General features: G+C 34.3%; 1 protein-coding gene across 1 annotated transcript; it reads right to left on the bottom strand.

Moving 5' to 3' along the window:
* Positions 1–876: 876 nt before the first annotated feature.
* On the bottom strand, positions 877–10,926 carry LOC150088537 (uncharacterized). The gene is made up of 3 exons (XM_090369556.1): positions 10,821–10,926; positions 5,683–6,613; positions 877–2,922 (listed from the first exon to the last, which is right to left on the bottom strand). Exons 2-3 carry the CDS (start codon positions 6,598–6,600, stop codon positions 2,827–2,829), a joined length of 1,014 nt encoding a protein of 337 aa, XP_090225682.1. The 5' UTR covers positions 6,601–6,613; positions 10,821–10,926; the 3' UTR covers positions 877–2,826.
* Positions 10,927–12,459: the final 1,533 nt, after the last annotated feature.

The raw sequence follows: 12,459 nt of genomic DNA, 5'->3' as shown, positions 1-12,459 counted from the left end.
TTCAAGAATACTGAAATACTTAAGTAACCCAGCAACTCATTAAGTTTTAAACAGTTTCAAATTAACTTGCCGTTAAATATGTAAGTTATTTGCATAGTTAACAGCAAGTTCGTTGAAGGATTCATTTACATGGCCATCTTGCCCATGTAGCGTAGGAGGAGAGTTTGCTTAATTCAAGACCGGATTAGATTGTGATATTTGAGGACTGGGAATGTACATGACTAGGATTTGTCAGACGTAGTAAACATTGGCTCTTGCATCATTTACCCATTCGAATGCTAATAATAAAACTTCAATATGTTCTTTTCATTTTCCAAATAAAATCCTTATGTGATGAGTTGATGAACTACGTTTACTTCAATATTTCCAGATTATCTGGTTGGTTTAATACCAAAAAGCAATTTTGTGTTGGTTAGGATAAAAGAATGGTTTATATTAGAAACAGAAGTATTTGAAAAAACTTGATTCCAAGAAATGCTGAGTTAATATTAGGTACACTTCTTCAGAGAGTATGGAGATGTAACGATTATCTTTCATATGCATGTCTTAACAACCCTAAATTTTTGATCATATCTTATTTAAGATGCGATTGATTGTCTTTCTTGTCTAATAATCCTTTTGGGCCATTTGGGCTTTTCAATCCTTTGGGCCAAGGATTGGCCCAAAGGATTGAAAATGCTTATCAAATCCTTGATAAACATTTTCAATTTAATAATAAACAATAAATTTGAGTGGAGTACTGTGAATTTTTAATAAAATATCTATATTTTCTGTGTTTGTGGATGATTCAATTGGTTCATCGAATTGTCTATTATTTGACACGAGGCTGTGGATAAAACCAAAATGTCTTCAAGAAAATCATATCCAAACTCAGGGAGAAAGCACATTTCACCTTTTAATATACAAAATAATTTTCTCTTCCATGTACATTTCCTCTCTGCAACTAAGCAGCCATACGATAACAATATTTACAAACGATAAACAGAGCGACAATAGCGACATCTAGACGTGAACGCGCATTGAACACTTTTCGGTGGATGCAGTCCAGTTTCAAACTACGTGCATTACAAAGTACAGTTAACTGAACGAACAATGACAGTACAGATTTCAGCCAGTAGAAAAGAGGTTCTAGACCTACTGTAAGATGCTGCTTTTTAATAGTATAAAACATCCTACTTGTAAGCTGATGTTTTGTTTTGAGACTATTTACATCAATTTCCAAGAATAGAATGCAATAGGAAGATTGCATCGTGTAGATAAATCTAAATGAAAATATCTTATCTTTTATTAATCGTGGTGTATTTCTTATCCGTAGGTCTACAAAATCTTTAAAATAATAGCAGTTAGGCGAAACAGTTGGGAAAAAACAAAGGAAGAATACAGAGGACGTTGATCCTTAAGAGGATCCATAATCTATCAAAATTGACCACAGTAAAGTTAATCTACACGCAATCAGAATGAACATAATTGCTTATTGGTGATGCAAACAAATAGTACACTAACTACAAGTGGCTAATAATCCTTAATAATTCAAATAAAACATCTAGAATAGAATATCCATAATTAATACGCAATTAAACGAAGGAATAAATTCTTAAAAAGTGAATAAGTTATTTAATTTGTCGTAGTAAGATAAATAAATATATTTTAATTCCATTTCCTATACCATTGCATCCATTAAGGAAATAATATCATTATTAAACCATCTTTACGAGTGAGTCACTAAAAATAATATATAATTTCTGACGCTAAACTACATCACAGATGAAACAGTTAGGCCTTACTAAGCATCATCACTTATCACTATGGCAACCAAGAGATTGCCAGCCAGGGACGTAGAAGTGTACAAAGCAAGACGCGGCATTACTAGAAATGATTGAATATTATCTTAATAAGTGCTTCCTCTGTATGGTTTACTATTTACAATAAATTTCCAAGATCAACATGTCATACAGAAACAATTTCAACATTCTGTTAAATGTAAAAGATGTCTGACCAACGATGAGCATATATTTAACAGTAGGCACAAAGCGAAACAGAAACTACTTTCATTATTTACAGCAACTAATATGGCGCCTGTTTTCTAATTCTTCGAAATGTACGTTATTTCAATACTGCACGTCACACTTTTAAAACAAAATGTTACGTATAGATACTAAACTCACAACTCCAAAGTTTTCAGTGACCACATATGCGCGAACATATTTTTAATTATTTATTTTTTTATATAACAAGCGTAACGTAGAGTGAACTTTAAAAGTTGGAGACCGATGTCCAATTTACAACCGATGACTGTTTTGATATGCATTTGAAAAGTGTTCTTTTAATTATCCATAAATGTTTAATAGAAATGAATTCAAACGTTTTAAAGATTACAGAGAGCAAACTTGCATAAAACTGCTTATGAGAATTAAACAAGAATTCTCTTTAAATCTCTAAACTCACAGATTATTTAAGGGTAAAAAAATCTTTACTAAATGACCGATTTCTTATAATAAAATAATCAATAAATAACAGGTTAGGATTGGTCTGTTCTAAAATTCAGTTTACATCCATTCTAGCGAATTTTTCTCATTGGTCACATGTATATAAACAACAACAGTAGCATTTCTTCTTGGTGGAAATGAAAGCTGGAGGCTGGTTGGGATTTTATCCACTTGGGTTGCCAAGGAGCACGTGATCAGCATTCAATTGACGAGGCTCTTTCTCTCAACCGTCTCAACGTTAACCTCACCGAAAGCGGGACAGCCAGAGGGTGATATTTTCTTAGCAAATCTCTCAAAGGAAAGATGCTCAAGAGCGATTATGAAGGTATTCATCTTTATTCTAAAGCTTGGAATTTTTTAAACTGTCCAGCTGAGCAATTAGTGTGTCCTGGTTCGAATATTCTGCGACTCTCTTAGCAGGAAAGGAGAAGGGATGCTACAGATAATTAGAAAAAATAAAACTACAGGTGAGAAAGGGCACATAAGACATGAAAAAAGTTAATTTTAAAACATAATAAATGCACTTTGTAAATTTGAATCTTATCTAAATTAGGTAATGAAGTTATCTCTTGACGTGTGCAAACTCAAGAATAATCTCCTATACAGCGGTTGTCTTGAAACAGAGAACAAAAATCAAAGATAATAAATCGTATTAGTTTCAATTACATACACGATATTAATAGTTGGATATTACAAGGTAAATCTTCTATTTAAATGTGAAGTTGTGATTAATTATCAGATTAGGTGATCAGAAATAAACCAATTAACTTTTGGGCAAGTTTCCATAATCCATCCTTGTCCATAATTGCTCATATAATTCCATAGATAATACTAAACTACAAGACTTTTACGATTTCTTGCTGACGTAACATAACGTGATTATCAGCACTTATTGGCAAGTGGTGTTTCCCTTCTAAACGGATAACATATTTACTCATATTCCTCCACTGGCTATTTTTAGGTTTAGTGACGTCTTGGGTATTCAGACAGCTATTTTTAGGAAGTCGTTTTTCAATGGACGTCGGTGGTGCTTCGCATGGGTGTGTCCTAAAGGCAGCACGCCACGATATTAGATAAGACAAGATTGAAAATCCATCCCACACGATTTCAACTTCTGTACTATAATTTATGGCATATCGATCAGAAATATCAGCAGACAGCGACAAAGTTGGACGGGAAGGAAATATATTTCTGGTTAAGAATCTTCCCGTTCTTTCTTGGACTTGGAAATCTTAGAAACGCTTTTAAAAATCGCATATTTTTATAAACAATTTGACAAGAACTGAAACTGAATATCATAAGGAAATATTCTACATTCTCTAAATAATGTACGAAGTCTAAGTGTAATGTCAATAAGTATCTCCATCTTTTCAAAAAAAAAAACTGTAAATGATGATGATGTAAGAGGATATAGTATTATCCATTATGAAGAGGACGAACAAATAAAGATGTTATCTTTTGTCTCTCAAATTATAAAGTTTAAGAGAGAGAGAGAAGTGATGTATTTATAGCCACAGACAACAAAAACACGAAGGCATGTAACTTATTTTTAAAAATTCGATCGTGCAATTTTAGTCCGTTGATGTTGGCTGCGCCCAAGAATCGATCAAGTGACGCCTAACAAAGACGTATTGGTTTATTGATCTTTCGTATCTGCGGGTATCTTACGGAAGCTATTGTCGTGATTGGTCCCTCAACCGTTGCTGTGAGCTCAGTGGAGACAAATGATGTCATCAGTTTGCCTAAAAATAGCTCCAAACGACAGAGTAGTTTAGTATCTCCAAAATAGCTTGCTTCTACTCGGTCTTCTCCACCAATCATCAGCCAGCCCTAACGGAGTATTGTTTTTCGGTTCCATTCAGAATCCTTCCACAACCACAATTTTCCTTTTTTATGAGCGAAATGTAATGTTTGAATAAGCGGTTTATTTTCCTTATAACAATCTGGCATGAACAGAAATAAAATAAAAAAGAACTAATATTATACAGGAAATATAATACAGTAGAGCTAAGAAGCTGTAGAATTCTGTGTTCTTTTCATTAAGATTTCGTAATTAGAGTCCATTCTAATAATTTATTAATAGTTCCTTAGGCAATAGGAAACTCGAACTATGAAATTAAATTCTCCATACTTTACGACTTAGAGCTTAAACTGAAGAATAAATCTTTTATTTTTACATTAAGGCAGAAATGTAATCTGCATATAGTACGTTGCATCATTCTGAAATTAAATTGCCTTCGAAAAATAAGAAATGTTTAAGTTACCTTTCTAAAGACACAAAAGGGATTTAAAGAGGAGAGTTAATCTTGAGGCAGTAGGAGTTTGTCGATTTTGAAAAGAGTGCCGTCTGGATATTCGTTAATGTACTTTACTGCAAAGAATGGCTAATATTACGTTTCATTTCAAACGAATTTTTTGATTAGATTTATCTCTGATACAAAGCTTCCCATTTTGTTGTCATAACTACCATTCCATCCACTCACCTGCAATAGCCAGATATGACGTGACAAATATGGCAGCATTTCGCCGTTTATAGAATTAAAACTCGCAACATTCAGGACCCAGATGAAAACCCTTAATTTAATAATGGCTTATTGGTAGTAGCACCAATAAGTCATTATTAAACTTTTGAGGATCCTGTTCACCTATTCCTTGGCACGGCCCTGGATGGTAGTACTTATGATATGCGAAACTGTTTCCAAATCATTTGACAATGTAGAAAGTAATGGTTGGACTGGAGGGTTGTTGTTGTTGTTGTAATAGAGTTTTAGGAGCATCAGCGATTCGAAAGAGAAAATCGACCTCAGAGTGTTCTGAGGTCGATTTTCTGTTTTCTCGACAAAAAGCCCTTGTTTCCCTTGTTTCTGGAAGAAAAATCCATGCTACCCTCGCCTGAGACTAACTCAGCCACATTGTGAAAAAGGCCCATGAAAATTCCCCACGTCATTGAGTGGACTTAACTCAGATCTTTACCACCCGGTGTGAGAGGACGGCAATCCTACCAACTGAGCTACCCACAAGGGCTGGATTAGAGGGGTCTCTCCTTTTCATGACATCCGCTTTATAGTAATTTAACATCTCTTTAACGTTATTTTTTTTGAATAAATTATTAAAACAAAAAACAAGTACATTTACATTTTCATTACATTTACAAATCACAGACATTACCATACTCATATACAAGCAAAAATATTACCTTCCATCCATTGTTGTTGCTGTTCTTAGCCCTTGCTAGTTGTTCCTCCAGAGATAACCAGGCTGAAGATGTTTGTCTGTTTCCTTTGCCAGGTCTAAGCATGGGATATTCCTTTTGACCTCTATCAGAGGACAGTGCTGGGGACCGAGCGGGAATATTTTCAACAGAGGCGATAGTAGAAGAAGCAGTATCGATGGATGATGACGACGACAGTGTTGAAGTTGGAACCGTCGTAGAACTTGAAGGAAGTTCAGGAGGGGAGACAGAACCATCAGTTGCAGAAGTCTTCATTCTGCTATTTCTTTCAGGATCCAGTCGAAGAATTTCATTTTCCATACGACCTTCAACTGGGTTCAGAATGTCGTTATTTCTCCTCTGAAGAGTCAGCATTTCTGTGGGGTCATTCTGTTGGCGTTGCCATCCTCTGAGAATGTAATTTACTAAAAGATCTCCGTAAAGATCAGCATCTCTTCCTTCTGTTTCCAGTCCTCGAACATCAGCCTCAGGCATATACCATTCCTCTGGATTGGTACCATAAACGGGTATCCAATCATTGTCATAATCGTAAGCGTATTCGTCAGATTGAGCATCCATTCGAGTTGGACCTTGTTGAATCGGAACAACGTCTGCCCACTGAGGCGGCAGGGCATAAAAGTCGTCTGGGGATACCCTCAGAGAGGCGTACCGCTGTGTCATCACTGGACTCAACTGAGCATAACGGTCGTTAATGGCATAAGGATTTCCCCTGCCGATCCCTCCATAGTGACTCGACAGCGCGTTGACCCTTTCTTCGGAATCAGTGGGAGGGTAATGACTGAGGAAAGCTTGCAGTGGTTGTGCTTGGAGTAGAGGAAACCCCGCCGTTATAGCCATTAACGTGACAGCTACATATTGGTAAAGTGATGTCATGGGCTCCATGTTGAGAAGAATTCTAAAAATAAACCGATCAATTTATAAGTTAACACCATAAACAGCATAATGAAAATAAAAAGAGTAAGTTAAATGGCTGAAAAACACTCTGTTACAGTACTTTTTATCTTTAAAATATTAGCCTGTAAAATATTCTAATTCACAGAAACACTTTGATTAAGAAAACTTCTTATAAATTTTGAAGTATTATTCATTTAGGGAAATTAACTTTAGGTCGAATTTCATTGTGAACTCGGAACTCCAACCTTTCGGCTATCGAGCAGTATTTTAACGTTAACATAAAAAGGCATTTAACTAATTTCAACAAGTAGTTCTTTGGTCTCTAATAAGTAAATTAAAATTTCTCTTAACTTCTCCTTTATTCTTAAGTAAAAAATGGAAGACAAACAAAATCATTTAAGAAACGTAAGGAAAATTTAAAAAAAAAGAATATGAAACTGGATCTAAACATATCTACAAAACAGCACACAATTTATTTACTCTTCGAATCACTAATATCAAAGTAAAGAGAATCTGACTCGGGAAATGGTTCTTGTCCAAAACAAAACTATTAACTTACACAGAGCAACAACTACAATATGAAAAAGTATAAACTATCCAATTGCTTCCAGAATACTAACTTAATTTGTAGTAAACGTAGCGAAAGAATAAGTGGAGAAAATGGGTTTTAAAAAAGAACAGAACATTTTTTCAATGGTCCAAAATGAGATACTCCTGGAACATCTAAAATTTAGGAATCTATACGCAGTCATTTAAATTTATAATTCGGGAATTATAACTTTAAATATAAATAAAACGTGTATAGTTTATTAATTATATTAATTATACATTCATATGAGACGGTAAAGAAGACCTTGTGTAAAAGGTTCCACGCTGGAATTCATAAATAACTATTATTCTATTCCATCCAAAATTTCCTTTTTCCGGCCATTCTATTGGAAAAATCGAGAATACTGTTTAGGAGTACAAAGAGTGCGATTAAGGTCACTATCTTATAGTTTAGCTTAATGGTTTAAACAAATTAATTGGCTTAATACATCTCTTTGACTTCAGTTTCTTTTCCTCTCCAACTCATTCAGCATGCGAAGTTTTGTAAATTAAATATACTAGGGTACATTAACGATACCATAAAATACGGCTCCTCTGCTTGATACGGTTGTTATACAGAGGAGCGGCATTCACAGGGGATGTTTAACTTATTTTCTTAAAAACAAAATAGATGATTTAAACTTGCATTCGCTCTGCAGAATAGACTGTGATATCTAAAACAAGGACAGGTATTTTAAAAGTATGTAATTCGAATTTTAGAGCTATTGGTTGCTTTCACTCTGTCAATGATCTTCAAAGCAATGCCACTTATATTATATTGAATTTAAAAAATAGCTTATATAATTTCATTTTATTTAATTAATTTAATCAATCTAGTTAATTCACTAATTAACTAGATTGATAATAATTACTGTTTCCCAATTTTAATATGCAATTAGACTAACCCTCTGATTTAAAAGGACTGCAAGTTAGTAGAGAAAATCTACTTTCGCAGAGACAAATTTATAACCCTGATTACAGAAAGAATTATCGTGGGTTTTTCTTAAATAAGAGTTTACGATTCTATAAATTAAGTTGCTATTTCGATTTCTGTTGTTACTAGAACAAGTTTATTCCAACTAAGGAATCCTAGCCTTAAATCACATAAATTTTTGTGTATTCTTGTGCAAGTAGCTCTCAGTTGAAATTTGCATCACCAAGATAAACAAAAAACTAATAAAACAGTGAGATCGAATTCAGTAGCCACAACATCCCTTTGCATGGAATATTTGTTCTCAAAGAACATGTTTTATGTTCTCAAATGTGTTATTGTATTTCAGATCATAAAACAAATAGGTTAAGAAGAAAAATATTTCATGCAAAGAGAGTTTGAGGGTTGCCTTATACTTTAATGTAGTGGTTGGCCAAATAATCCAAAAACAATATACTATTTCAAAATTACAAAATAAAGAGAATAAAATTAATGAAATACAAATAGGAAATACGATTGCAAACTTTCTTACTATCAGAGGGCCAATTGACTTGTCTTTCTTATGGGAATAATTTATTTTGGTTGAACGTCGGAGTGATATCTTTTGACAGAAACTCAGATATTTGCACAGAGAGAGATTTCGATATGGCTGAACTTTTTTAGGATCCCCCACCTCGATGAGTAAAAGATGTTGAGTTCTGTTTCCTCTTTGTATTTAGTTTTCTGTTCATTTTTCTCTACTTTTAATTTGAAATGTTATATCTTTGGGAAGAAGAATACTAAGAGGAGGAAATATATTATTAAGAGTTTATAATAAAATCTGGCCGCCTTCGCGTGTTACTTTGAAATAAACAAATAAATAAAAATGTTCAGGAATTTATTATTTTTAACAACCTATAGCCCAAATTACTATATATAGTAATTTTAGTAAGCTGTAGTATACAGTTTACTATTTCTCTTCTTATCAAATTAGTAAACAGTTATATACAACCATCCGTGTATATTGTCCAACGGCACATATATAAAAGACAGATGTGTCCAGATGTACAACATTTCCTAGAAGTGGTAGGAAGATCTTCGGATCTCGACCAAATCGAACATTTACGAGATGATACCAAAAGGTCCATACGGATCTATTATCATCCGCCGTGTCTGTAAATTTCGTTTCTTCTGTGGTCGCTTTGCTGTTTTCTGGATAAAAAACCCGAGCTTCCCAGGAGAAAAAACCATGCTACCATGCTGAGATCGAGAAGATCAGCCATGTTGTGAAAAAGACCCATAAAAATTCCTCGCGTCATTGACGGGATACGATTCCACCTTGTATGGAGGAGGACAATCATTGTACGAACTGTTCTACCCACGAGGGCAGGGTATGGCATGTCGTACGTCAGAAAATTTTGTAATTCCATGAAGTCCTCATCACGGTGAGGATAATTAAGATTTTATATAAATAATATATGAATTTTTTACACTTGAAAGCCCAGACTGTACAAGACTGAAATTTTTATGATTTCGAGATATGATAAGATTATCGCCAACTGGCATTTCATATTGAAATATCTAAAGAACCTTTAGGTTCGCCAAATTGTAGAACCCTGGTTACCGCTTCTTTTACACAACAGTATTCCAGCAAGCATTATTGCTGCTGTTCACCAATTTTAGCGAAACACAAACCAAAGGAAACTGTTGTTTTTTTTATGATTTCTTGCATAGCGATATGTAAATACGTTTAAAAGGATGCAGACCTCAAGACTTTAACGATATTAGACGCAAACAAGTTTTATAAATGTTTTATAAAGTTGCAACAGTGGGTGGTAAAAGGAGACGGAATAAATTGGAACTTATTTTGAAGGGACATCCGTTAAACCACTTGTTAATTTAATGCATCACTTTCCTGTTACTAATCTAGTCATGAAATTACCACCATGTCTCCTGGGCACACGCCACAAGTGGGCACGCACTCAGGCGTGCGAAACTTATATAATATATATAAATATAAACATAATTTTAAGCAATATACGCTTAAAAACATACTCAGAACAAAACTAGTGCACCAAGTTAAAATAAAATCATCCTATAAAATAAGAATTTGTTAAAATATAATTCAAGCATTTATTTATGTTTTTAGGAAAAAATATAATCAGTTTTCGTTGTTCATAATTAGCTGTTTTCGAATTAAATCTTTGAAGAAAGATTATTACGGATTTGGAAATATGCAATCCAAACTGAAGACTAATCGCTGTATGAAATTTTATCTTGATATTTAACCTTTTCATTGAACAATAACTATATTTTGTACATTAAAATTTCCATATACTCAGAACCAAATGAAATGTGGCCTTATAAACGTATATTTGTGTATGCGCGCAAAAAGTTTTAGCGAAAGAGTATTCAATGGAGAAAACTTATTCAAAGTCATTATTAAGAAATATCAAAATCTAAAGGAATAGATATTTTGTTATTGGTTACTCTTCATTACTCTGACGCTTTCAGTTAATTACCGAAACACCCATATGTTGCATTCAAGGGTTAAGAGAAACCATTTCAATTATTGCGCCAAAGAACTTTTTCAAACAAACATCGATACAATTCTGAAATCCATTAATACAATAGACCGAAAATCAAAACAATTAATTACACCCAAAGAGGAAAGAGAGAAAGACAAGGAAGGGCGGGAGATGTTACTCACTCTTATTCCAGTCAGATGGCTCGATAAGTTCTTTATCGGAGAGATCAGGTTAGAAGAGAGAGAGAGAGGTCAGTTCCGGAAGCTGCTAACACAGGAGCTTTCTGGTGAAACTGGTAACGTTGCAATGCGGTTTTCTCCTTATATACCTGAAGCTGTAGACTGTTGCGCACGGCTCTCTATTTTCCCACCCACGCCGGGGCAACATCGATCGAGCACACTTGAACAGCAGTTGCTGTTACCATTCCTGAATGCGCGGAGCGACACGTGCTTCTTAACAGTACCTACCACGGACGAATCGTGTTTCCAAGAATAGAAGCAGGTTTGTTGCACACGTATCCGAAAAGAATAAACAAAAGAGGTGATTCTCCGCGTAACAACGCGTTAGTGAGAGAGCTGTTAAACGAAATATACGTAAAAAACAGTCTTTGGCAGATTTCAAGCGCTTCCAGTGTATATTACGATCCATAAGATGGGCAACGACTTGCACAATACGCTGTGACGTATGTCCCACGTAAGCTGTTACTTGCTACTACGTATATGCGACGTGTACTAGCTCCCTACCACGTGATAATGTTGCATAAAACAATAATAAGCGAAGAAAACAAGGAAAGAAAATGAACGTCTATGACCACGCAAACTGACGTGGCCATTTCTATCAACATAATTAGTTTGCGTGGGAATGACAAACAATGGGCCAAGGTAATAATGTCGAATAATATTTCACGTGGTGTCCCATCTTGGCTCAGTCGGTAAACATGTGATAAGGTCTAGAAGTTCCATGCATATGATTACAGGAAGAACTCTTTCTAGGGTATTAAATACTAAATGAATAGTTAGTGGATCTCTTGAAGAAGTATACGGGATGAAAAACCTTGAAATCCGCTATTTTAAATCCTCTAAAAGCAGGAAATCGAGAACTATAAACCAAACATGCTAATCTAGTCTTTTGTTCTTCAGTATATATGCATTAATATATTGTCCTCCGAACAATAGCTTCGTGATCTATCACTCGTTTGAAGAAGTCCTGGTTTGAATCCCATCGGAGGCTGGAGGAGTTCATAAAGTTAGGTTAACTGATCTCAGGTGAGGAGATGTAGTGTTTCCTCCATGAGTTATTGTTCGTTGTGTTTTTACCCTCATAACACGCAAATCCGTGAAAACGCAATGCTCATTCGATGTAAAATTAACCAACAATTCAGAATTAATCAAAATAGGTATTTAGGAAAACTCTGGAAGACTGTAGAATAACTACAAAATACGGTAGAATCAGGCGATTTTTATTTAATTTAAGAACACGTGAATCTATATAAAATATGAATATTTAAATGTAACTTCAAATTTCTGAATTTTGCCTCCTTAACTGAATCAGAAATATAATACATATTTATCAAGAGGAAACACAAAAGATGCATAATAATATCTGTATGATAATCATAAAATGTGGAGGATTCGGCTTATAGAAACCCTTGTTTCATTGAGTATGGAAATAATTTCTTTTATTTCCTTTCTGCATTTTAATTCGAATTAATTTTCATATTGGAATTCTTAGTATCAAAGGTTTTGATTTGTAATTTTCACAGCTTTTTATGGTCTGCGATGTATGGTTTTGATTAAGACTCTACGAAACCTTAGGTTCACA

Source organism: Mastigoproctus giganteus, chromosome 3, assembly GCF_048544385.1.
Source record: "Mastigoproctus giganteus isolate SK-2022 chromosome 3, ASM4854438v1, whole genome shotgun sequence".
NCBI classification, from domain to species: Eukaryota; Metazoa; Arthropoda; class Arachnida; order Uropygi; family Thelyphonidae; genus Mastigoproctus; species Mastigoproctus giganteus.
The sequence above is the reverse complement of the archived record's forward strand: the minus strand, read 5'-3'. Positions and strand labels throughout refer to the sequence as shown.